The sequence below is a fragment of the Ictidomys tridecemlineatus genome, chromosome 5, assembly GCF_052094955.1.
Source record: "Ictidomys tridecemlineatus isolate mIctTri1 chromosome 5, mIctTri1.hap1, whole genome shotgun sequence".
In the NCBI taxonomy this organism is placed as follows: domain Eukaryota; kingdom Metazoa; phylum Chordata; class Mammalia; order Rodentia; family Sciuridae; genus Ictidomys; species Ictidomys tridecemlineatus.
The window spans coordinates 187,585,154-187,611,333 of NC_135481.1; the positions used below are offsets into that span (position 1 = coordinate 187,585,154).

A 26,180-nucleotide genomic window follows, 5' to 3' on the forward strand; every position below is an offset into this window, starting at 1 on the left:
ACCCTTGTTCTTGAAGGATATTTCAGTAGATACACAAATTGGAGTTGATGATCCTTTTCTCTTTTTCTTGTCTTTGATGTTCCGTAGACTCCAGTGTTAGTTTCTTTTCATTAACCCTGTGGTGTGCTCACTGGGATTCCTGATGCCAGAGGTTTGCTGTCTTTTATAATTTCCAAAAATGTTACCGGATGTTTTTTCCTTTACCTCTTCATTCTCTTCTACCTTTTCTTTTCTTTCCTTTCCTTCTGGAAGACATTAGTTAATCCTTCTCAATATATCTCTTCTGTCTTCTAGCCCCTTTTTTCTTAGTGTTCAGGCCCTTCTCTTCCTTTTCTGAATGTGGTATAATTCCTATACATCTAACTTCCAGTTGACTAATCTCCTTTTCAACTGTGTCTAATCTGCTCCATAATCCAGTCACTATATTTTTATTTCAACAATTTTTTATATTTCTTAAAGTTCTACTTGATTCTTTTTAAAATCTGATTGGTCATTTTTATAGGCTAAGGTTGTTTGCTTATTTTTTTTTTAATTTCGCATTTCACTTTGTTAAACATTTCATACATATTATTATGTGTTTTGTAATAAATAATTCCATTATCTGATGGTCTTGGGATATAAACTTCTTGTTTCTGCTCACTCTTACTCTGCAGTGGGTTGCTTACTTGTATACTTGGTGATCTCTAATTGAGAACTCATTTTTGTTTGATCTGATTTGTGAAAACATTGGAATCTAAAATGATAATGCTTTCCTCAAGAGTGTTCATATTGGCTTATCTCAGGAGCCAAGAAGCACCAGCAACCTAAGACCACCCCATCCCCTATTCACCCAACCTGATGCCACAGGCAAGGCTGACACTGACTTTGCCCTTAGGACGGTTTCCACAGGTCCCACTTCCATGCACTTTTGGGGTCCAGGGAACTCGAGGCTTCCCTGCTTTATGAAAAAGTGTCATTAAGTCAAGTCTGGTTTGCACAAAGGAGAAGTTCCTCTGAGGATTCAGATGGCTGAATTGCAGAGGCAGAGGGCTGATTTATGGCCCTTAAAGACCATGCTTGCAGCTCCGTGGAGAATGATTGCAGGCACAGAGTTGCCTGGCAGGCAGCAAGAGGCCATGATCAGAATGACAGGTGCCCAAGGCAGAGTGGTGGTGTTGAGAATAAACCATGGCAGTGGAGTAACCTAGTCATTAATACGTGTCCCTTGTTCATTTGTAGGCACACATACACACACAAAAAAAGTGTGATTAACCACAAATCTTTATTAATTTTGAATTTCTCTTATAGTTTTTCATCTGTTAAACTTGCAAAAATGAACATATCCTATTTTATTTCTGATAATATCTAGTGTGACCAAAAAGGTAAATACACAGGTACTCTCGCACATCATTGATAAGTTGAAACATTTTTTTTGAGGATGGTTTTGGTCAAATGTACTGACATGCTAAATGCACATTCAGCCTCTCTGTTAGAAACATCTTCATTAAACACACAAAATTTACACAAAGATATAATAGCAAAAAATCAGAGAAGGAGAAGGAGGAGATGGAGGGAAAGGGGAAGGATCACAACCTCAATAGCCATCGACAGAGCAAAGGCTAACTAGATCCTAAATCAAGCTTCCTTGATATAATGGAGTATTGTTTTGTCTTTTCCAAAAAGAAATAAGTCTCAGGTGGAAAAAAAAAATCTCTGATAATTTAAGTGTAAAAAGCAAAATGCAGAACGATGTGTACAGAAAGATTGCATTCATAAAAATATTTTAATAGCCAAATAAAAAACATACACATTTATATGCAGACATCGGCATGAAACCATTTTCTGGGAGGATGCACAAGAAACTGTGAAAATGATTCACTTTGGAGGAAGCAACCAGGGCTTCAGGGTAGGATGCGCCTCGCACTTTTCATTTTACACCTTTTTATACATTTTGAAAATTCCACTGCGAGCCACGTCCTGCTTTTGTCTGAGTAGTGGAGCCTGTTTTTATTGGACTCTCGCTGATTAGGGCACCTGCTTCCCCGGGTTATTACAGCCACTGCTTCTGCCTCCTCATCCTGGCCGGTTCCTTCTCGCTTACCATGAATATGCATCAGACCCTCTGGTCTTAAAAAAAATCAACCTTCCGCAAAGATCTCTAAAATCTATTATGAAGTTAAAACAATAGATTTCAAATAATGCATACAGGTTAATCCCATTTTTCTAAAAAATACAGAATAAATACACTTTATATGTGTATGAAAAGAAGAAGAGCCTAGAGAGATTTATTCATTCATTCAACAAAAACATATTGCCTGCCTCTCGAGGATGGGGCGTTGTTGCAGAGACAGAGTCTAGAGGAGACCCGAGTCCCTATTCTGTGCCCCTTGGAGTCCTGGGGCCCAGAATCTAGAAGGGATGAACACCAGCAGGTGGTACAATCCACTCTGAAGGAGGTGACCTTGAAATCAAATCATCTTAGTGCTTTTCTGTATTTTCTGATTTAATTTTGTCACCCTGCGTATGGTCTTAAAGAATCTATGCAAAAATAGTAATTGGACCATTAAACACAATCTCTCTCTCACACCATCCCTCTACTTGGACCTCTCTTCTCTGTCCACGGACACATTTCTACCCTCACCTATGCAAAATCTGGGATGCAGTGGTAGTAAAATATACTTGATTGTGTATCTGGCTGTCAGACTGAGCCAGGCATCCTGCCTTTTACCTGCAGTCCTACTTACAGTCTTACTTACAGTCCTACTTGCAGTCCCACTTCCTTGCTCTCCAGCTCCTGCCCCTCAGAGAGCCCTCCTCCGTCCCCTGGCCTTCCCTGCAGAGCTGTGGTCCTGGGGATGCTGTCACCATCTGTGTGTGTGCGCGATGGGCAAGGGTCTGGCCCCAGCCAGCACCTTCCCTGGGTGCTCAAAGAGCAAGCCCCTAGAACAGCACTCCCCAGACCCCCACCGCAGGGATGGCACCCCATCTTCCCCACCCCAGGCCTGGGGCTCATACCGCACCACGAGCTCCCCCCACAGGCGCTTTCCTGTCCACACCCCACTGCCTCAACCTGGCCTCCTCAGGACTTGAAGTGTCCCCACAGGACCTCCTTCCCCCCCCCCCCCCGCTGGCCACCCGCATCCAGGTACCACGTCATCCTCTACACAACAGGGGCCTGAGAGCCTTGGCCCCCGACCGCCTGCGGCTGTGGGCCACCGCCAATTTGGTCACCTCTGATAGCTGCTGTCCTATAATTGAGTCAGCATTTCTCTTGAAATCAACTAACTCATTTTCACTTATTTTTAAAAAATAATCTATCCCTCTATGTCTTAGTGTCATCCTAACACCATCCCAGACTTGATGTGTCAGATATTGAATTGAGTCAAAATAGACATGAAACTAATCAAACATAAGACGTCCATCAGGCCCCCCTGGAATAGCAGGCTCCCCCCAGGAGGCACAATGCTCTTTGCAGTGCACCGGTTTTGAGAACACAGTGATCTCACCCGTCACACACAGTACTGACCCCTGGAGCGGTGGCCGTGCCTTCCGGCAGCTTGGACGGCCCCCTGCCTCTGCCTCTCTCCCCACAGCCTCCCCCAGGCCGCCGGGCCCAGGACTAATTACATCCTCTCCATCTCTGTGCTTCACACCTCTCGGCCACCTTCGCAGCTCTGCCCCAGCGCCCATTACGCACAGCTACATCTGTCAGGCGGCTTCTGTTCTTACAAGACCCTCAAGGAACATGTAGACTGTGAGAGCCCTCCAAGGCCCCTCCTTCTCCAGTTCCCTCGGGCAAACTGGGCCAGCACCAGGCAGAACACATGGCTGTTCCAGGCCTAGCTTGGAAGGTCAGACCCAGAGCACTGGAAGAAAAATCTTTACAGTCCTGTGCTTGGACACATAGTAGGTGCTCAATAAACGTCAAGCAAAGATCAGGGGCTGTGATTCCTGGAGGAAAGAGGCTGGGGTTTATGGCTACCCAAGGTGGCTTCGAGTTTGGGCTTTTCTACACAGAGTTGCATGGGAGAAGCAAGTAACTGGCGGGCTCTCTCCTGAGCCTCTGTTTTCTGGGGTCGTAACAGTGCCCACCCTAAATGTTTGTTATGAAGACAATAAACCCTAAATGTCTATTATGAAGAACACCTAAACATAGGCTGTGCAAACGCTAGAACTTTCCAGAAATGCATGCCTTTTTACCATAGTGGTAACCATGATGCCCTTGGTGACTAATCCACTGTGGTCACCCAGTTGGCGCCAAGCTTCCCTTTTGTGAGTGGAGACCCTCTTCTCCAGGAAGACAGCAGAGCTGGCTCAGGGTCACAGGGGAAGGCAAGAGAGACAAGCCTGTTTATTTGACATTCAGGAAGCCAACTCATTCTCCCGCGCCTCCTCTGCAACACTTAAGCCAATATTTGCGTCTTTGGGATCCTATTTGTATGGTAATTCACAAAAATAGGGTTTGGACTTTGCAGCCCACCTTCCTCCCGAAATTCGGGAAGCACATTAATTTCCTAGATGGTAAAATAATGCCGTAATTAAGTATCACCGTTTCTCTTCAAATCTGGGACCTTCTCACAAAATGGGTTTTTCGAAACGCGGTGTAGGTTTTCCCGGGAAACGGCACTCGGGGGAAATGCCTTATTTCCCGTGTATGAAGGAGACCACGGACTTCATCTCCACACGATGGAGGAAAAATTGATTTGTTAAATGACAATCTTCCTCGTGCATCTCTCTCTCCGGGCTCCCGTCGGCGCCCCAGGCCCCGCGCCACCGGCGGAGAGGCCGCCGAGAGGCCTCGAGGTCCTTTGTCCTCCGCTGACCACGCCTCCCAGGTCCCCTCCGCCGTGCTCCCCGCAGGAGACAACTGGGCGACTTCGTCACCGCTGCCCTTCGGCCTCAACACCCTGCTCTACGCGAGTGGACACGAAGATCCCGCACGTGGACGAGAGCTGGGCCCAGCGCGGGCCTTCGAGGGCTCGCTCTTCCCGAAGACCGCGCGGAGGCCGGGAGGCGGGTGGCCCGGGCCGGGGGGCCGAGGCCGGTGGAGCCGCCGGGATTCGCCGGGCTCCCAGGCGCCCCAACCGAAGCTCAAGAGGGCCCCCGTGTGGAGAGTCCCGGGAACAGCCCGGCCAGTGTGTGCTTCCCCCAGCGCTGGGGTGCCGCCCTGCACCTCCAGGATCCCCGACCCACACACCCACGGGCACCTCCAGCTTGCGGCCATCGCTCCGCCAAACCCGACTGTTTCTGGTGGACGAGACGGTGGTGGGCCCGTCCTGCGAAGACCTCGTGGACGACCATTTCGCAAGGCTCCGTGAAGAGCTAAGCTCTTGTGGTGCCTCTAAGAGGCCTCCTTTCCAGGGTTTCCGGGGTTCCGTGGGGACCGTCTGTCACGATTCATACAGACGTCTTCTTTCTTATTGAGTACGTCCAAACCTTCTGATTATCTTGCCAAATTCCTGTTCTGGAGAACAATGGAAGCTTCAGACTTCTGCCAAAAGAGCTAATAAGGATTCCATCCAAGGAGAGACTTCTAGACCAGGTTCTGTTTAGCAAACCTTGACCTGTGACTACACCCCTCAGGGCAGTCCCCATTGTGCAACCAGACCTACCACTACAAGAGCTCGCTTGAGCCCCCTGGGCCTGGGCCTCCTCACAGCCCAGGGCGGAAGTGTGGTGTCCTTGGAGAGCCCTGGCCAAATTTGGTACAGATTATAAATGTCTGCAGACCGTGTGCAGATCTGGGAACACAGGTGCTGAAGCTGGGCTAACGAGGCCTTGTCTCCAAGACACCAGAACATCTGGGTGAAGGGGGAAATGCGCCCATCAATCACTCTGATGTCTTGGCTGTTGGGAAACAGCTGGGCTTTGGCTGGAATTTTCCAGTTTTCATCTGGGTGGAAGCCCCAGCCAGAGCGAGAGTAATTAGCATTACCATGGGGCTGAGGAAGGATTCTGATGTGAATGGTTTTTGTACTGGAACCTTCCTAAACAAACAAACAGAAAAACCTGGCTGATGAGCTGGCGTGCTAAGCCAAATCTGGTCTCCCCAAGCCCCCCATTCCTTTCCCACTCAGGCAGCCATATGCTTCCTTCCCTAAGCAGAGATGCTAAACACAGGCCACAGGGAGGTGTCCTCAGCGGCCAGCTGCTCCCCTTTACAAGACACTTTCAGCGGATATTAGGCACAGGAGTGCACAAAGGCCCACCTTTGCCACCATAGCCTGGGTCCGGCTCACCCCGGGATTGGTCTTAAGAACTGGAGGACAGTGAGGAACATACCATGTCCCCTCGACCACCTTTCCATGCACAACTTCTCAATCTGAAGCCCACCCTCCTGCTTCTTTTCAGCTGCCTGGTCCTTCCCAAGTTCCTCAGGGCAAGGGCCAACTCTCTGAGGTCACCCTGCAGAGGAAGGCACATTCCAAAGACCTGGGAGGCTGCCGGGAGCGGGAGCGGGGAGTGGAACATGCTTTTTCTAGAACACACCATTTCTGAGTTTCCCACGGTTGCAGAGTCCACCATGGGACATGTGAGGTGTCTGCAGGCCAGCCACCCACAATAGGGGGCCTGGCTCCTTAGAATTCCAAGGTTGTCGTCATAATTGCAGTGATTTGCTGGGACTGTCTTAGCGTGCCAATCCGTAACTTCTCAGGGGACTTTCAGTGGAAACTTTGTGCTTTCATGCAGTGACTTGATTGCAAAGCACATCTTTTGCTGTAGCAACCCAGTGACGGCTGCCATTTCAACAGACGCTTTCTGAAGCCTGCTGGCCAAGCGGCCAGCACATCTCAGTGTGTGGAAGGCAGGCCCCTCTAATCAAGAGAGCTCATTGTTTGGGTGGATCTGTTGCTGACATTTTTATTTAAAATGTGGACAAGCTTCCAAATCCAAACATTTTAGGTGAATTACCTCAAGCTGAGGGATTTGAAATAAACCAGAATGTTCCAGATTTTTTTTTTTTAAGCAAACACATTTTTTAAAGCAAATGTTGATCAGAATCCTAGTGTATTCATCTGAGCAAAGAGTGGGGCTGCTTAGGCCAAAGCTGAGCCTGGGAAATTAGGCCTCACTCACAGAGTCTCCCCTCTGTCCCAAAGACAACCTCAGGGGTCATCAGAAACCAACCTGAAAACTTCCAATGCTGCACCCCACGGACCACACACTCCCTTTTCCAAGCTGTAGCTCTGACCCTCATGTAGGCCACCTGAGCACCTGAAATGTGTTCAGTCTAGATTGAGCAGAGCTGTGAGTGTAAATTGTACAATGAATTTTGAAGGCTTGGTGTGAAAGAACAGCAAATAAAACATCTCATTCATAGTTTCTGTATGTGTTGCATATTATAATAGAATATTTAGGGCTGAGTAAAATATCTGTTCAACATGACCACCACCTAAGCACATTCAGTATGAGGTATTAGGTATTAGGCACAGGAGTTCACAAAGGCCCACCTTGGCCACCGAAGCCTGGGTCCAGAAAACATCATGCAGTAAAACCACACCCATGGCTTACATTTATGGCTTGAGTTCAGCTTCTCTTGGGCCATGCTGCAGAGCTGGGGAAACCTTACCTGGAAGGGCTAGGATCATGTCCGGCTGTTTTAGCTGGCAGGTTCCCAGGATAAGTAGTTGCCTTCCACAAAGCACCCACTTTAGAGTCTTAGGCTGACCCCAGTCCATCTAAGCTCTTGACAAGGCTTGCTCTTGAATCTCCCTTCTTGTCCCTCTCTACTTGCTCAGATCAGTCCAGACCACCAGCCTTCTGGGTATTCTTTTGACAAGCAGCCAGATTCTTATCAATCCCAGCAACTGCACCCTCCTGCCTGGCCCTAAAGCCATGTCATGAAGGAGCCTCACCTGCACTCCTGCACTGCGTGACCTTCCTCCATTTAGCTCAAAGTGGGCACATGTGAAGGCGTGGCTCTAAGAACTTTCCGTGACTTAACAAATACTTATCAAGTGTCAGTCAGGCACCGGGCTTGGTGGGGCATAATCGGTGAGCAAGAAAGGCCCATCTTAAACAGAGCAGACACACTGGTGCGGAAACATGGAGGGAAGAAGGGAGGAAAGAGAGAAGGGAGGTAGGAGGGAGGGAAGGAAGAAAGGAGAGAAGGCAGGAATGAGAAAAGAAAGAAGAGACAGAGAACACTGAATGGCTGGAGTGGCACCCCACCATTAGTGAGCACCCTGCACCCAGATTGTGGTCTCTAAACACCACTTTCCAATAAATGAGCCAGAGCTTCCTGGAGAAATGGCTGATTCCAGGACCAGGGCTGAAAAAACACAAAATGAGCCTGGGAAATCACCTCGCACCTGGAAATAAGGAACTGTTCAAAACAAGAATATGTAGAAAGGATACAGGAGATGAGTGGGAAGTGCTCTCAGTGGCCATCTCAGGGACAATTTGAGCAAAACAAAATATCCATAGTAATGGATTATCACCTATAAGCAAAATAAATATCTAACAGTTTGTACTACTAGAAGTAACACTGGAATGATGGATGGATGGTGGGGAAAAGATAGCAAATTGCGGTAGGCAAGAATCATCAATGGTCACCAATAGATGATCAAATGTTAGAGGCATAAATAATGCAAAAGGACATGTTCTCATCATCTCTAGTTAGAACCTCAGAAGATGATTATTAATTGCAACAGGAAAGATGATAATTTAACAGTGAATGAACTTGGTAGGCACTTCCATGAGATAGTGATCACAGTGAACAACACCAGAAAAAGGTGGATTGACAAGAGGGACCTCCTGAAATAATGAACCTACAAGGGTCAACATCACTTAGACTTCTCAATTACCAAAAATGCATTTGATGTATTTGACCATGAGGACACATCAGGCTGTCCCAGACTAAGGAACATATTATGAAATAACCGGCCAGTACTCTTTAAAAGTTTCAAATTCATGAAAGACAAAGACATGTCACTGATTGAAGGAGACATGACAACTAAATGCCCTGTTGGACCCTGGATGGCCTCCTGGGCCAGCAAGGTGGGGGTGAGCCTTGAATCAGTTGTGGATTTGCTCATAACATTGCACCCGTGCTAACTTCCTGATTTTTGACCTTTGTTGGATGTCTGTGTCAGATGTCGACCTTCAGAGCGGCTGGGCAAAGGGTATAACACTCTCTACTCCTTTTGCAACATTTTTGTAAGTCTGAAATTATTTCAAAACAGAAAAGTCAAAAAATAAAAGTAAACAAAAAAACTGAAAGCAGATCAATAATTGCCAGATGTGCACACTGCACAGGAGAGCGGGGTGGAGCAGAGCAGGAGAGAAATGCAGAGGGCCATTTGCCAGGAAATGCTTGGGAAGCGGAAGGAGCACCCAGTGCTTGGCAGAGGGAGTCCCCAGGTCATCTCTGGGAAGCCATAGGGAAGGCTCTCAGCAGTGCCCCATGGATGACAAGAAAGACAGGAGGTAACTGATTCCAAAGGGCCTACTAGGCTCTTGGGAAAGCTTGAATGGGACTCCAGGTGCGCTGGGAACCACAGAAGTTTGGGGTTATTGCATGATTCTCCTTCAAGACCCTCAGATGGTGTGAGACGGTATCCCACAATGGGCCTATTTAATGTCCGCTTCCCTATCGGAATAAGAGTTCTGGCCCTTGTGGGCAGCCTTATAAATCCAGAGCCTGTCAGGTACCAGGAAAACCAGAGGTAGGTGTGCAGTGTGTGAGCAGAGGGGTGAGGGAAAGCAGGCGAGGTGACGGGAGGGTCCCCGTCTTTAGATGGCCCTCCCTAGCTGTGGTGGGGGTTGAGCTTGAACAAAAAAGACGTGTTTAAGACCTGACCCCCCACCTCCCCAGAGTGTGGCCTTATGTGGAAACCGGGTCTTTGCAGAGGCGATCAAGGTAGAACGAGGTCGTGCTGAACCCTTGGGTCTGATCAGTGAGTGGTGCCTTTTCATGAGAAAGGAGAGGGAGACTGGAGATGGAGATGTGGACAGGAGGAGACACACACAGCCGAGAAGACAGGCGGAGACCAGACGGAGGTGCCACCCAGAGCTGGGAGAGGCGGGAAGCACCCTCCCCAGGCAGCCGTGGAGGGAGGGCGGCCCTGCCCGCGTGGGTTTCAGAACTTAGACTTGCACACACCAGGCCAGAGAGGAGAAATTCCTATTGTTTACACCAGTTTGTGGTCATTTGTCACAGTAGCTCCAGGAACTCATATGCTGTCCTGTGCTCTCCTGGGAAGTAAGGGCTACTCCCTCGGCTGCCCTCAGGCTGCTTCCCACATCCACCACTCACACATTGATTTATGAAATGTTTTTTTTTTTTACTTAAATTTTTTTATTGGTTGTTCAAAAGATTACAAAGCTCTTGACATATCATATTTCATACATTCGATTCAAGTGGGTTATGAACTCCCATTTTTACCCCAAATACAGATTGCAGAATCACGTCGGTTACACATCCACATTTTTACATAATGCCCTATTAGTAACTGTTGTATTCTGCTACCTTTCCTATCCTCTACTATCCCCCTCCCCTCCCCTCCCATCTTCTCTCTCTACCCTATCTGTTGTAATTTAATTCTTTCCCTTGTTTTTTTCCCCCATTTCCCTCACAACCTCTTATATGTAATTTTGTATAACAATGAGGGTCTCCTTCCATTTCCATGCAATTTCCCTTTTCTCTTCCTTTCCCTCCCACCTCATGTCTCTGTTTAAAGTTGATCTTTTCCTCCTGCTCTTCCTCCCTGCTCTGTTCTTAGTTGCTCTCATTATATGAAAGAAGACACTTGGCATTTGTTTTTTAGGGATTGGCTAGCTTCACTTAGCATAATCTGCTCTAGTGCCATCCATTTCCCTGCAAATTCCATGATTTTGTCATTTTTTAGTGCCGAGTAATACTCCATTGTGTATAAATGCCACATTTTTTTTTTATCCATTCATCTATTGAAGGGCATATGGGTTGGTTCCACAGTCTAGCTATTGTGAATTGTGCTGCTATGAACATCGATGTGGCAGTATCCCTGTAGTATGCTCTTTTAAGGTCTTCAGGGAATAGTCCGAGAAGGGCAATAGCTGGGTCAGATGGTGGTTCCATTCCCAACTTTCCCAGGAATCTCCATACTGCTTTCCATGTTGGCCGCACCAATTTGCAGTCCCACCAGCAATGTACAAGAGTACCCTTTTCCCCACATCCTCGCCAGCACTTGTTGTTGTTTGACTTCATAATGGCTGCCAATCTTACTGGAGTGAGATGGTATCTTAGGGTGGTTTTGATGTGCATATGAAATGTTTTTTTTAAATATTACTTAACATTTGAAAGTCCCCTTCAGATGGACCCCCTTTCCAAGCTCAGTAACATGGGCTCTGCACAGCAGCTTTTCTAACAGCCTGGAAGTGGGTGTGAAGGAATCAGGGTGGCACCTAAACCCCTTCACCCACCCCCTCCCACGAGCTGCACTTCTCCAACCTCAGCCCCAACCTGTTAGGACAGGGGGCAATGGTTCTTTTATGCCAGTTTGCCCCCAAAAGGAAGGCAACTGAAGAGCTGACCTTTCTGTGTCTGCTCAGGGAGGGACCCCACTGCACCCTTCGCCCTCCACCCTGCCTGAGCCACGCCTCCTGCTTTCAGGTCTTGGGAGGAAACCCAACAGAGGACCTGGACAGGGCGTGGCTTTCCAAGCCTTCTGGGTGCCTCTGTAGCAGGGGGATGACTACATTGACCTGCCGGCATCGCTGTGAACGGCAAGTAAGAGGAGGGCCTGTACTAACAGGCCAGTCCGTGGCATGGCCCATGGGGAGAGGGACTTGGGAGTGCTTGCTGTGTGGGCCTGCTTTCAGGGGATAGGAAGGTTCTGGGTTAGACTGAGACGGTGGTGGCAGAGTGTGGGGAATGTACTAAATGCTACTGAACTATACTCCTGCAGATGGTCAAAGTGGTGAATTTTATGTTAGATGGGATTTGCTGCATTCTTTAATTGTCCAAGAAGCAGCTGCCCGAGGAGTGACCACAGCCGAGTCCTCTCACCCTTTTGAACCTCTGTTTCCTCGTCTGTACCAGGGGGCATCAACAGACCCACGTGGTGGGTGGCCGTGCAGATCCGTTGTTCCATACAGCATCTGCACTCGTGTGTCGACACGCCACCTGCCTTGGGACTGCTGGAGGGGTCATGGCCATGATGCAGAAACAGCCTCTGACCGAGGCGACTCCCACGGTACATGCTCGGTAGACGCGGTCACCATGGTGATGATGCCCTGGTGATAAGCTTAGCCAAGCACCCGTACCCAGTAGGAGCTCAGCAAGTGTCCGCTCCCCTGAATCCCTAGGCAGATTCCACATGCTCCTGTGTCCAAGTGGCCTGTCCCTGGTGCTGTGACTCACGACCACACAGTGGACCATGGCAGATCATATTTTCAGCTCTGGGAGTCTGGTCTGAGCAATTGGGCACTCTAGATTTAATTCTGCAGGTAATTTGAACGATGCTATCTAATTTCAAATGTCCCTGCTCTTATGAGTGCAAGAGCAGCATAATTTTTAATTAGTGAGTAAACAGTAAATAATGAATGGCAGTAAGTGGACACCACTGTTAATTAAAAATCCATGGTTGATAAAAATCAATTTGGTCCTTGTATTTAACTCCGTCTATCAGGTCCTTGCAAGAAGTTGCGCAGCCCAGCCCCAGCTCATCTGCCTCCAGTTGTTTATCTAGTTAGGACTTTTCTGTGGGAGAGAAAAAGAGAGGCGGGAGAGAAAGAAAAGAAAATCAAAGTCCACCCCAAAAGCTGCAACTGAGCTAATGTCACGGAGTCACTGCTAATTGGTTAAGCTTATCTCTGCAACCTTGAAGTCGAGGCTTCGCCCGCGGCCAAGAGGCGGCTTTGTGCTGGGGGCCGGGTGTTTTCACAAAGAAGGTCCACGGTCGTGTCCTGTGCTGTGCGTGCGTGTTCTGAAGACAGCCAGGCTTGACCGTATCTCACAATCTGCTAACATAATTAAATCCTAATTTCTCCCAGAAAAACAAGAGGAACCAAAACTCGGCTAGCGGGAACACAGTATCTGAGGATTCGTGACAAAAAACGGCGTTGGTACCTTCAGGAGGGGTGCGGGGTCGGGGGAGGCTTGTTTTCTTTGGAACAGAGAGCATTTTCTCAAAACACCGATTTTCATGAAACAATGAAAATATAATTTGCAGGGCCACCCGCTCTTTCGCTCTGAGATGCAAGCTCGGTTTTCCTACCAGGCGAGTCGGGCTGACCCCTCCTGATCCTTTTCTTCGCCTTGCTTCCATCTGTTCTTCAAATCAACACTTGCAGACAGGTTTCATTGACACCGGTGATGTTCAAATTAACCTGCAGAATTGAATCCGGGGGACCCGGTGTCTTCCAATGAAGACGCACCCAAACCTGCGAGGTGCCGACCCTGAGGCAGCCTGTCCCAGTGCAGGTTGGGGGGTGGGGTGGGGGTGACACTAGGACAGGGCCAATGTGGATGCCTCACTGGCCCCCACATCCTGGCTCGGGCTCCCCTCAGCACGTCAGCCTTGTGCCAGGGCCACGCAAAGCGACCAGCTTCTCTCTTCCTTCCAAGGCCTTTGCTCCGCTGCCTTGAGCAGCTTCAGGTACTCTCACGACAACATGTCCGTGGGAGGACACCTTGGCCTGGATTGGCTCTTTTCTTCCATTTCTCCAGTTTGGCTGATTGAAACCGAGGGGCCGGTGGACCAGGAGAACATTGCTGTGGGTCCTGGCTTTGTCACACGTGAGTGTCACAATCCCCCTCCTGCTGGGCCCATCTGGATGAGCCCGTTGGCCTGCTCGAGGAGAAGGGCCACACTCTGGCTCTTGTGGGGACCGTGAAGCCTCAGACCGGAGGATATGCGCACGTGCAGGAAGTCCAGCCTTGTTGTCATCGTCCTTGTCATCAGCAGCCTGACTTGGGCTTTCTCAGCTGGGCACTGGGGACCCCACGGACCCTGACTGGGACTCCCAACCTCCCGGGGGCAGAGGAATCTGCTCCACTTCATTTTTCTGAGAGGTCACCGGGGCACGGCAAGCGTGGGGCCCCTGTTTCCAATCACACAGCTCCAAGAGGGCTGTGTGGGGCCTCGTGGCCCCCCAAACCCAGATGGGAAAGTACAAACCCTCACAGGGAAGAGGGCAGAACGTGCTGACCAGGCACCTCTCAGCTCATGACCCTTCCCAGGGCCCTGCCTGGCAAAGTCTCACCCCCTGGGCTGAAGCCCTGGAGACTCAGCTGCTCCTGACCCACTTTAGCCACTGCTCAGAGGAGGACAAGACAGGACAGCAGCTGCAGCAGCCGGTTGGCCAGGGTCGGGCCCCATGAGCACAGCCCGATGCTGCAATGCTCGGATGTGGCTCCTGCCAAGCTTCCCACAGCATCCCGCCATCTGGGTTGCTTCAGCCTCTGAGTGAGGATGACAGTTTCTGAGGGACTTGCTGCTCTTTAGCAGCTGAAGGTCCTGGGTGCTCCTCATAACAACTCCTGGAAATCACAGTGGCCATCCCACGCCCTGGCTCAATGATTGCAGGGTCAGGGCCGAGCACATGGGGGATTCCCCAAGAGGACCTGGAGCCCAGTGCAATGACTCTGCTGCTCACAACCACCCTCTGAGCACCTCCTTCGGAGACATTTTAATTCCTGCCTAGGATTAGGGATGAGGCTGCAAGGTGGCCTTCTACAGGGGCACTGGGCCTGGCTCCTCAGATCTGAGTCCTCCTTGTCCAGTACTGCCCAGGAGGGGGCCTGCAGAAGGGCAGGGCTTCTAGGAGTCTGGATCCCAGAGCCGAATTTTCAGAGGCTTCCCAGCCCAAGAATCTGGGCCAGCCTCCCTCCAGGAGGCCTGCATTCCAGGGTGGTCACAACTGGGAATCCAAGGGATGAGTCAGAAAGCTGATTCTAGGAATTCCAATATGCAGAGTACGTCCAGAACTGGGGGCAGTCTAAGGGGTGCTGGACCACCTGGTGGACAAGGTGGAGGTACAGGCAGGGAAAGGGGAATGGTCGCCCTGGGGAATGAGGTAGAGGTGCAGGCAGGCTATGGGGCTTCCTCTGGCCTCCCAAGCTACAGCCCTGGGTGGAGGTGGAGAGTAGGGAAGGCAGGTGGTGTACCTGGGGTGTACACATCTCTGATCCAGATCTGTCTGGTTTGCAGCTGGCACCAGAGAAGTGACCGGGGAAGTGAGAAGTGGCCACCTCCGCTGGGAGCCCCCTTGCCAGCCACCCGCGCCTGAAGGCATGCCCATCACTGCAGTTCTGCCCCCCCACCTTGATGGCCCCTGGATCTCCACTGGGTAAGACCCCAAGTCCTCACAGACCCCTAGGCTGAGGGACTTCTTCTCCGAGCCTCGGTGTCCACATGTGTGCACACAGTGTGCCCAGTTCCCAAGAGGTCTGGTAGGTGCTAAGCACATGGCTTACCTCCCCTCTGCAGACGGCACCTGGGGGCAGGGACCGTTGGGACATCACACCCCTGCCAATGACAGCAGACCAGGAGATGCGTTCATTCAACACACGGAGCCCCATTATCTAGATACTTAGAGAGTTCCTGTTGTGAGCTGGGCACAAGGGCTCAGCAGTGGGGCATGTGCTGAGTACCCAAACAGAAACAATTGATAGCAACTTGAGATGGTGCCGAGGTCTGCAGCGAAAGAAATAAAACCAAGGCTGTAAAGCAAATGACCTGGAAGCCTTCTATAGGGGGTGATATTCTGCTAAGAGCTGAAAGAAAAGGAGTCTGCCCTCCAGAGAGCCAGAGAGAAGCCCAGCAGAGGGCACAGCTGGGGCAAAGGCCCTGAGGCCGGAAGTGGCAGGCCAGAGAGCCTGGTGTTCCCATGCTGGTCTCCTCACCGACAGGCTCCACTGACGTTTCAGAGGCTGGTGGCCACTCTGAAGCCCTGGACTCTGTGCTGGGCCCTCATCTGTGGCCCATAAACCTGCTACAGCCAGCTGAGCTCCCCCATCCCAGGGCTGGGGTAGAAAGTAGGACAGCTGTGGCCTCCTCCTCCTGCATCCCTCCTGATGCGCCCCCTGGTCAGTCCCATTCTGGGGTCAAGGACTGGACTCTCTGTGTCCTCCATATGCCTCCTGAGCTCATGGAGAAACCCCACTGCCAAACATCTGGTAGTGCTTTGCGGGGAGGGAGCCTTGGGAGTTCACAAAGCCACTCACACTCTTCCCAGGCTTTTCCGGGGCTGGCTCCTCCGCCCTCCCCAGTCCAGGTGGGGTCCAGGCAACACTGTCAAGGCCACTCTAAAGCCGAACCAGGGCATGGGGAGGGGACACAGGTGTGAGGCTTCTCCTTCCTCCAGGTAACAACACTCTGGAGAACCCAAGGGATGAGTCAGAAAACAGATTCTAGAATTTCTTCCAGAACTTTCTTCCTAGAAAGTTCCCCGATATGTTCTCAAGGCAAGCCCTGTTGCTTTCTGGGAGGAATGTGGAAAAGATTCTGGGGTCTGGGACCACCAAGACATCCAGTGTGACCTGCTGCATCCCTTGAGCAAATCTCTCCAGACAGTGGCCTTTGGGGTATGGGTGCCCCTCCCCATCTTTAACCACCACCTGTTCTGGTACTCATTTGCTATTTTTCTTTAAACCAACTCCCTTTATTTACTTAAACATAATCATTCATTTTTACAGCTTTATTGAGGTATAATTGGCATACAGTAAACTGCACACATTTACAGTGTAATATAATTATTTTTAAAGGAAGCACAATATCACCCCTATACAAAGAGCAGAGCCACTTGCCATAAATAAGAAGTAACTGTAAAAAGAAACTCAATGAAACAAAACAGCATAATTAGATTTGCTCTAGATTCATGGCCTACCTAAGGCTCCAAGTCTGTTCTTCACTGGGAAAAAAAAAAAAAAAAAAGACGTTGGTGTTAAAGTCACGCCAGCTCCTTTATCCTTGATACTAGCAGAAAGATTGAAAGAAAAGAAAGGGAAACCGTTTTCTTGCTGGTTGACAACATATTTCTTCTGCTCCAACAGCCCCGTTATAACATACCAAGAAAACAGGGGCACGGGTTGGAGTCCAGTTGAGCCGTGTACATCCACCCATTGCCCCACCTGAGCCCCAGTGGGGAAGTCCCAGAGGCCTACCCTGCCCAGCCCGGGGCATGGCGGTGGGTCTGGGAGCCAGGTGGCTTTCCTTTCCTACCCTTCCACTCTGAACTTGTTTGCATCACCAGTAGAATTGAGCCTGGGGGCCGAGGCCTACCCACCACCTGCTTCTGTAAAGAAAGTTCTATTGGTACACAACCAGGCCAATGCACTTCCATACCTACATCTGCTTTAGCTCTACAACTGCAGTCATAAGTGGCTGCCACAGAACCATCTGGCCCACCAAATCGAAGCTATGTATCGTCTGATCACTTGTTCCTGCACCCCTCATTCGCTGGCCAGGACACAGGGAAGGGGTGCCGGAACTCACTGGGAAGAAACAGGACACAGCCTCCCAGACCTCACAGAGCAGCAGGTCCCGAGATGGTTGCAAAAGCCCCCTGTTGTTAGGCCCGAGGTTAGGATGAAAGAGGAACTAGAAAGATCCGACAGTGGGTGGAAGGTCCTAACTCACCCCAGCAGTGAGGCTGACCCAAACAAGCCAAGGAAACTGAAGTGTGGGGGCCAGGCCAGAAGTGGAGGTTGGGGAGGCCAAGCCCAGCCCAGAGGACAGAGGGCCCCAGGACGCATTCTCACCTCTCCACCCAGCACCCATCTCCTCCCCACGGCAGCTGTGAGGTGCGACCAGGCCCAGAGTTCCTCACCCGCTCCTACACCTTCTATCCCAACCGCCACTTCCGGGCCTACCAGTTCTACTATGGAGATGCCTCCTGCCAGCAGCCAACCCACTCTCTGCTCATCAAGGGCAAAGTCCGCCTGCGCAGGGCCTCCTGGGTCACTCGGGGTGCCACCGAGGCCGACTACCACCTGCACAAGGTGGGCATCGCCTTCCACAGCCACCGTGCCCTGCTCGATGTCATCAGGCACCTCAATCAGACCCACGCCATCCAGGATTGCATGGGAAGGCTGCCCCCAGCCCAGGCCTGGCTGCCAGGAGCACTGTATGAGCTGCTGAGCACCCGGACCCAGGGGGACTGCATGGTAGCACTGGGCTTCAGCATGCATGAGCTCAGCCTGGTCCGTGTGCAACGCAGCCTGCAACCACAGCCCCGGGCTGCACCCCAGCTTGTGGAGGAACTGTACCTGGGGGACGTCCACACCACCTGGGCGGAGAGGCATTACTACAGGCCCACCGGCTACCAGCGCCCACTGCAGAGTGCCCTGGTGAGTCTGGGGCCCTGGGCGGGGAGCTTTGGGCCCACCCAGAAGGCCCTACATGACCTGGTCTCTACCAAAGGTCCTTTCTGCCCTGTCTCATCAGTGTCCGTTATTGACCCTGGCTTCAGGAATTTGGATACGCCATGGCCCCTGCTTGAGATTTCTCTTTCCAGGCCTTCACAGAAGGACACGTGTTCAGTCTTCCCCGTCTGGTCTTCCACAGTCCCTGCACTCCAGATTTGGTCCTCATGGGCCCTGCTGATCTCATTTCTATCCTTACGGGGCGGGTTTTCTCAGCTCAAATGTCCCTTCCAATCCTCGCTCCTCATATTTTCCAGCACAGAGCACAACCCGAAGCTCTGCTGGCCCTTCTCCCCTTCTCCTTTGCCTCCTCACTGTGGTACAAAACCCTTCACAAGGGTGGGGCCAAAGCACAGAGTCTGGCCAACAGATGCTCAGGAATAAACCAAAGGGGCATCTTTCCCCCTTTCCTCCTGGGGCTGCTGCATACCCTCTGGATGCCACCCTCAGGATCTCATTGTGGACCCCTCCCTGGACCTGGAAGCAGAGCCACAGACACACACCCCCACACTAACTTCAGGTGGAGTTGCATCAATATTGCCCCCCGGATCTGGGCATCTGAGAGAGTGAAGGTCGGGCAGGTTCTGGGGTCCTATGTTTCTAACATGTATCCTCATGGTCTGCATTCTGGGTGGGGAGGCCCAGTCTAAAATGAACTGATTTCTATGAGATGCAGCCCCAACTCCAGAGTGAACTTCCCTGAAGCCCATCAACCTAGATTATAAAGGAAGCCATTTCAAAGGTGCCGCCCTAATTTGGAGAAGTTTTAGTAGCCTTTTTTTTTTTTTTTTGGCCGATAATCAAACAGAAAGAAAGTTAATCTTAATTGCATTATGTATTCCTGGCACATAGCCAGTACAAGGGTGGTCCTTGTGACCTTTTTTGTCTCCAAGACCTACCTCTCTGGTGCAGGTGAATCCTAAGGTTCTCTCTCCACAAAAAAAAAAACTGTCTTTAAAAACACAAGATGAAATGCACCTGATTTAAATAGAAACCCACCCCATTAAAATATTTCCTCAATCTTAAAACCCGAATGTGCTGCACGGGAGCACGAAGAACAGGAATTCTTTCTTCACCCTCATGCCTGAGCAGTGATGGGTGTCAATGATACTTTCTGTATCTGTGACACTGATCGAGGGACATTGGTGACAGAGGTTCAGCAGATGCTACGGGGGTTTGCTGCCTACATTCACAACAAGAAGAAAGGTTAAAAGTTAGTGGATGTGAAATTAGTATAGGACACTGGGTCAGGAACTTCGGTCCAAGGCACTCAGCATTTTCTGAAAGTGCAGATGAAGAGGGAGGGGAGGATGGAGGAGCTCAGCATCCCTGCCAAGTACCCTTTGAACTCTTAGGCCACCCTCACATCATTTAGCATATACTGAGTGCTTACTGTGTATTTGACACTCAAGGAACTAAACTAGATGGGGAAACCTCTCACCCCTGGGAACAGCAGTTTATCAGAGTCCCCAGGGGTGGCACTGGGGATGAGACAGACCCCAAATCCAGCCACTCTCCCATCTCTCTTTCACCCCCTCCCACAAACCCAGGATCTGGGTAGCAGAGAAGGAACCCAACAAAATTCTCGTAATCAGAAAATCAGCCTCAGAGTTCCTTGAGTGACCTCAAAATCATTCCCTTTTTGGCAACCAATGTTCCAGACGGCTCTGGCTCAATCCCACTTAGCAAACCAGGGCAAGGCGGTGAGTGGCTTGCTGCCTCCCCCCGCGCCACCATCAAGAGGGAAAAGGCAGACCCCTGAGGGCTACAGGGGCTAACCAGTTCACCTGTCCCCAGGCAGACTTCTGGGGCCATCGCCGTCCCTGCCCTCCCTGCTGCCTGGCCAGTCCTGGTGGCCTATGCAGCCTGAAATGTGATTGAGAAGCAAGACACAGAAACGTGGGCACTGCCGAACAGTGCCAGATGTACAGGCATAAAATTAAATGTCCGCTCACCAAGCCCCCTTCGAGGGGGGAGACAATTTCAAATAAGGAAATGCTGCAGATAAATCCCCAAATAACGAATTAGTCATTACCTTATGCTCTCTGGGGCCTAAGCCTTGCCCACAACCCAAACCAGATGGTAAACATGAACATTTTTAGAAGTTAATTTAAAACCAATTTGATCCCCAAATTCATTGCCTGTATATAGAATCCTAATCAATCAGCCAACACTCAACCAAAATCATCTGAGCCTGGTGTCACCTCTGGGGGTTAATTAGAAACTGTTATGTGCTGTTTGAGAAATAACTTTATGTAACAGGCACAGGCCAGTAAGAGTTTGGCTTCCGCACAAGTGTGGATTCTGCTGGCTGGGGGCCTTGTATATTAACACCTGAGACTCCAGAGCACTGCAGAAGGATGTCTGGGAAATGGTCTATGGGGGACAGGACCCTTCAACATCTCCCACGGAAGAAATGCCTTATCGTTCAGCTCTCTCACCTTGAAAGCTTGCTGACTCTCAATTTGTCTCTGCCAATTAGCACCCCCACCTACCCCCGTGGGGGGGTCAGCTCTGGGATTATTTTGATGTAAAGCATTATGTCCTGTCAATGTACATTAGTGTGACAAAAGTTGGAATTCAGGTTAAAATGCCTCAATTAGAGTAGAGACTTAGCAGTCAGCATCCCAATGACCAACACTCAGGCTAACTCTTGTATTTGCTTTTTCCTGTTGCAAACATTTTTGCAGTCATGTCCTAGCTTTTCAAAGTGTCTTCAAACTCTGGGTCAAAATCCCCCAAGCTGGGCTGGAGTTGTGGCTCAGTGGTAGAGCACTTGCCTAGCATGTGTGAGGCCCTGGGTTCAATCCTCAGCACCACGTATAAATAAATGAATAAAATAAAGGTTCATCAACATCTGAAAAAAATATATATATATATTCCCCCAAGCCAAGGCAGGCACAGTGGTGCACACCTGTAATCCCAGCAGCTGGGGGGTGGGGCTGGGGGGCTGAAGCAGGAGGATCACAAGTTCAAAGTCAGCCTCAGCAATGGCAAGGTGCTAAGCAACTCAGTGAGACCTTGTCTCTAAATAAAATACAAAATGGGGCTGGGGATATGGCTCAGTGGTTGAGTACCCCTGAGTTCAATCCCCAGTGCCCCCTCAAAAAATCCCCCAAGCCAAAAATGGTATAGTCTCCTATATTATGGAAACCAGGGGAAGTTCGAGTTCAATAAGGATTAAGTAATAGCTTTTAAAGTATGGCAATCCAAAACAAGAAGAGCCCTGTCATCTGGTATTTTCTTTCTAAACCAGAACTTCCCTATGCCACTTGGTTGGCATGAAACTCACCCAGCTGTAATGTGTGGGAATCTTGCAGGGTTTTTGCATGAAAATATATACTAAAGCTAACTTCACAGCCAGGTCCTCAAAATGCTCCCTTTCCCTTGGACCCAGACCCCAAGTTTCCCTTAGGAATGGCAAAATGGGTGTTTGCTAGTTCCCTGGTCAGCTTTGACAAGTGGCTGTTCCAAAGCCATGGACCTTTCAGAATGATGCTCTTGGCTAAATTCGGGCAGCTCCCTTTAAGAAAAAAGAAGATATGTGTATCTGGTTCCTTTTTGGCCTCTACTGAGCTTTTTCACTCCAAAATTCAGACTGACTACTCCCACACAATTTGATTTAGCGTCTGTTTCCTGTTGACGTGTTTTACTGTAAACCAACCTCTGGAGAATCTGTAAGGCCGGACAACTGTAAATAAGACCTTAGAGAGGAAATCAGTTCATGGCCTGGAGCAACAGAGGGCTGAAAACTTGGTGTGACTGGTTTTCCCACTGAAAATTGCAGGGGAATGAACATCACTGAGCAGCTCTTGATGACTTCCCAGTTACCCCCTTGGCACCACCTCCAGCATGAGGGTTCTTGGTTGCCACATTCGCTGTCCAAGGGGTGATGGAAGGGTGCTCACCTTCCAAGGCGAGATCTCTAAAGACAAAAGTACTCTTTCCTCATGAGGAGATACAAACTACACTGAGGTAGACCCAGACAAGCAAGTTGTGCAGACAAGCAAGTTGTGCGGGGCTGTGTTTCAGCTCAGCTCTACACCCCTTCCTGCCAGGGCAGCTGGAGCAGACCCCTCCCCGCCCACCCTCTAGGTCTCAGCTGCCTCTGGTTTCCTGTGCAATGGTTGCAGGAGCCATTTAGCATAGCTCTAGCCTCGAAGAGCCAGGAGTGAGAAACAAGATGGGCTTCAGTGGTCCCATTTCAGGGCCCAGCCGGCTGGGTGTGAGGGAGACAGCTTCTTCTAAACCCCAAGACACAAGGCCCACGAGGACTTCCACACGTTTCTCGCTCATTCATGCACCAAGCATGTTTGCTGTGAGCCAAGCACTGTGCTAGGCCCTGCGGACAAGGAGACAGACCCAGCTTTTTGGTGCTTACTCATGGAGGAAAAGGGTCAGAGGAGGCAGGAGAAAGTAGCAGGGAGAGGAGAACAAAAGGGGACAGGGGACAGCCTTGTAGGGGCTCGCTGGGTCAGGAGAAGCCCCTCAGGGACTTCTTCTGAGCTGAAACCTGCAGAAGAGCTGCAGACTTTTCCCCTGGGAGCTGGGGGGGCGCGGGGGAGTCAGCAGGCTAAGATCCTGGGCAGGGGACTGCTCACTGGGGCCAAAGGTCAGCAGTGAGACCCTCTGGCCAGAGGTAAGCAGGTTGGGAGGGAGCTGAGCATCGAGGGGCCAGGCCTCACCCACCTTGTCACCAAGTCCTCAAAAGAGGTCTCTGTTCCTCCCCTGCCAGCACCACGCGCGGCCCTGCCCGGCCTGCCAGCTCATCGCGCGCGCTGACGAGCGCCACCCGCCAGTGCTGCCTGCCCCCGTGGCCCTGCCACTGCGCCTGGGCGGCCGCTGGGCCAGTACAGGCTGCGAGGCGCGCCCGGCCGTGCTCTTCCTCACGCGGCTCTTCACCTTCCACGGCGCCGGCCGCTCCTGGGAAGGGTACTACCGCCACTTCTCGGACCCCGCCTGCCGCCGGCCCACCTTCACCGTCTTCGCCGCCGGCCGCTACTCCAGGGGCACGCCGTCTGCCAGGGTCCACGGCGCCACCGAGCTGGTGTTCGAGGTCACGCGAGCCCATGTGACTCCAATGGACCAGGTCACCGCGGCCATGCTCAACCTCTCGGAGCCGAGCAGCTGCGGGGGTCCCGGGGCCTGGTCTGTGGGCGCCGAGCGGGACGTCACGGTCACCAACGGCTGCCTGCCGCTGGGCATCAGGCTCCCCCACGTGGAGTACGAGCTTTTCAAGATGGAGCAAGACCCCCGCGGGCAGAGCCTGCTCTTCATCGGACAGAGGCCCACCGACGGGTCAAGTCCAGACACCCCAGAGAAGCGCCCCACTTCCTACCAGGCACCCCTGGTGCTCTGCAGGGGGCAGGCTGGAGCCGCCCCCAGGTCCCTGCAGCCCCGTGGAGGGGGGCCGTGTCCTCCTGACACCCCTCTCGCCCTGCTGCTCCTACTCCCAGAGCTGGCCTTCCTCCAGTGGCCATGACATCCTCTTTAACTTCCAGACCTTCTCTGGACTGGGCCACCTCCGGAAGGACCAGTACTTCTCTGTTGTGGTGGCCACGTGGCCCCAGGGCTTCAGCAGACAGCCTGTGTCCCAGAGGCCCAAAACATGAGCTCAAGCCGCACCTGCAAAGTTGGGGCCAATGACCACACTCTGGGATATGGTGGTCAAGTTCGTGGCTACACGACTTTTCAAACAAACCCATGCTCCTGTTTGGATGGTCTCCCAGCAGGCTGGAGCCAGAGGACCACCCTAAGGCTCACTGTCCAAGAGCTCCCTGCCCCTCCCTTCCTGGCCCTTGAGATTTTGAGATGGGAGCGAGAGCCTGAGATGGTGCCTAGGGACAGTGCCGCTCACTGCTCTGCTAAGCCTTCAGGCTGTTGTTGAAAGTTTATTAATTCAAATTTAGCAATACAAACTCAAAGCGGGGCCATGAATTAAAGATGCCACTTCGGGCTTCCAGAGCTTCTCAGCTTCCTGGCAAAGGGCCTGTCTCTTAGGGGGCCACTTGTCTTTCTTGAGTTCTGACTGCTGGCATTTGTCTGCATCTGCCTGTGCTTCTTCGAGTCAGACCTCAAGCTGTCAACACTTCGTGTGGATAAATCCAGTTCTCCAGAGCCACGTGCAAGCAAAGAGGGCACCATTTGAGCTGAGAAATGTGGCCTCCCCTGGTATGCTTTAGCCTCTGAGCCTCCCTCGCCCATGCAGAACACCAGTGAACACTGGGCTGGATGCCGGGGGCACGTCTGTGGAGGAGAGCAGTGTTCCAGTCTTTGGAGAGTAATTAATACTAATGCTAGCAGCAGCGCTAACATGCTCTGTAATTAGCCCTGCACCGCTGTCCTTGGCCTTCCAGATTCCCTGTGCCAGTCTGACGGGGGGAACCTCCCGAGTACACAGCTCTGGGACCACCCCAGGGGGAGCTCAGCATCACCAGGCTACATGGCAACACATGGAGGCCAGGACCCAGGAAAGTCGGCCCCTCCCAGCCCCCTCGCTGTGGTGCTAATATACTGGTGTCCTTCTCAGCTCAGAGAGGGCTATCATCACGGTGGGGACAGGCTGTGCCTCTTCAGGAACCCTGCCTATGTTCCCAGGGCCTCATCTGTACACTGTGAAATTAACTGGTATCCTGATGGGCTCAAGGGTTTGGGGGACTGTGTGCGGTTGATTCACCCTCTCCTTCCTCTTCCCTGTTCCTGTCTCTGGCTCTTATTGCAGATTTTGAACAACAGTCACTCTGAGGCTAACGATGCTTTTAGAGGGAAGCCCTTGTCCTCCCTGAGATTGTGTGGGTCTCAATCAGCCTGCTCAAATTGCTCTAACTTATTATCCATTCTTCTTTTCAAAAAAAAAAAAAAAAAGAGAGAGAAAAGAAAAAAGAAAAACCACCAAGTTAATATTCTGTGTGGGTCTCAGAGAGCTACGGTGTTCTTGGCATATTTACCAAAGTACAAGAAATAATTAGATTATTTACAGTCTTCGACTACATCTTGGTGGGGGGAGTTCCCGGTGGGGATGACAGTGGGTGTCGATAATATGTCCATGGCTGAGCAAGTCTTGTATCTGAGGCTTGAAGCAACCATGCCACTATTTATCATCAAATTTGAATCTTTTAATAAAATTAAACAGCCTGAAAAATGTTCTTGCTGGTTATTAAAGTCAACCAAGGGGATTATGGTTCTAAAGAAAGGAAGTGGAGTGCCTTCCAGAAAACATGTGAAGAAGCAGCCAGTGGAGGTGAACTCCTGCTTGGCCAGCTGTGCCCTCCTGCTATCCCTGCCCTGCCTGGAGCTCCCTGGGAAGGGAAGGAAGCTCCAGCTCCAACTCAGGGGACGCTCCCACACCCCGGCCATGCTGGCCCGCTTCCTTATCCATGTGCACCGCCAACACTTCTCCCAAGGTGCTTGGCTCTTTCCTTTCATTCAAGTCTCTTGGATGAAATGTCACTCCCCCACCCACCACTGGCATCCCAAAAGAGTAGCCCCCTTGTCCCTTGTCCTTCTACCTATTGTCCCACCATTCTGTTTTATGTTCTCTATAATGCACTCTGACCACTATCTGAAATGTCTTATTTATTCATGCTTATTCTCTGCCTCCTCCGCCTAGAATGTGAGCTCACAGGGGAAGGCAGAGTCCACGTATGGCCATCTTTCCAGTGGGTCAGGAGCCTGCTGGAAGGAGCCTCAGTAAACATAGCTAACAAGGTTGGTGATCTAGGGGCTGGGATGGTAGCTCAGTGGTAGAGCGCTTGCCTTGCACACGGGAGGCCCTGGGTTCGATCCTCAGCACCACATAAAAATAAACAAAAATAATATTTAAAAAAAAGGTTGGTGATCCTGGCTCAGCCTC

General features: G+C 51.0%; 1 protein-coding gene across 3 annotated transcripts in view; it reads left to right on the top strand.

Annotated features, from left to right (window-relative positions):
- Apcdd1l (APC down-regulated 1 like) overlaps positions 1-25,469 on the top strand; it is a 53,617-nt gene extending 28,148 nt beyond the window's left edge. The window contains exons 2-5 of one of the 3 annotated variants that reach the window (XM_078051874.1): positions 11,573-13,699; positions 15,114-15,252; positions 17,701-18,253; positions 23,064-25,469. In XM_078051874.1, the coding sequence (XP_077908000.1) occupies positions 13,576-13,699; positions 15,114-15,252; positions 17,701-18,253; positions 23,064-23,810 (1,563 nt within the window). In that variant the 5' untranslated portion in view covers positions 11,573-13,575 and the 3' untranslated portion in view covers positions 23,811-25,469. The remainder of the gene's footprint in view (positions 1-11,572; positions 13,700-15,113; positions 15,253-17,700; positions 18,254-23,063) is intronic. The other 2 variants (XM_078051876.1, XM_078051877.1) reach the window with 2 other exon arrangements.
- Positions 25,470-26,180: the final 711 nt, after the last annotated feature.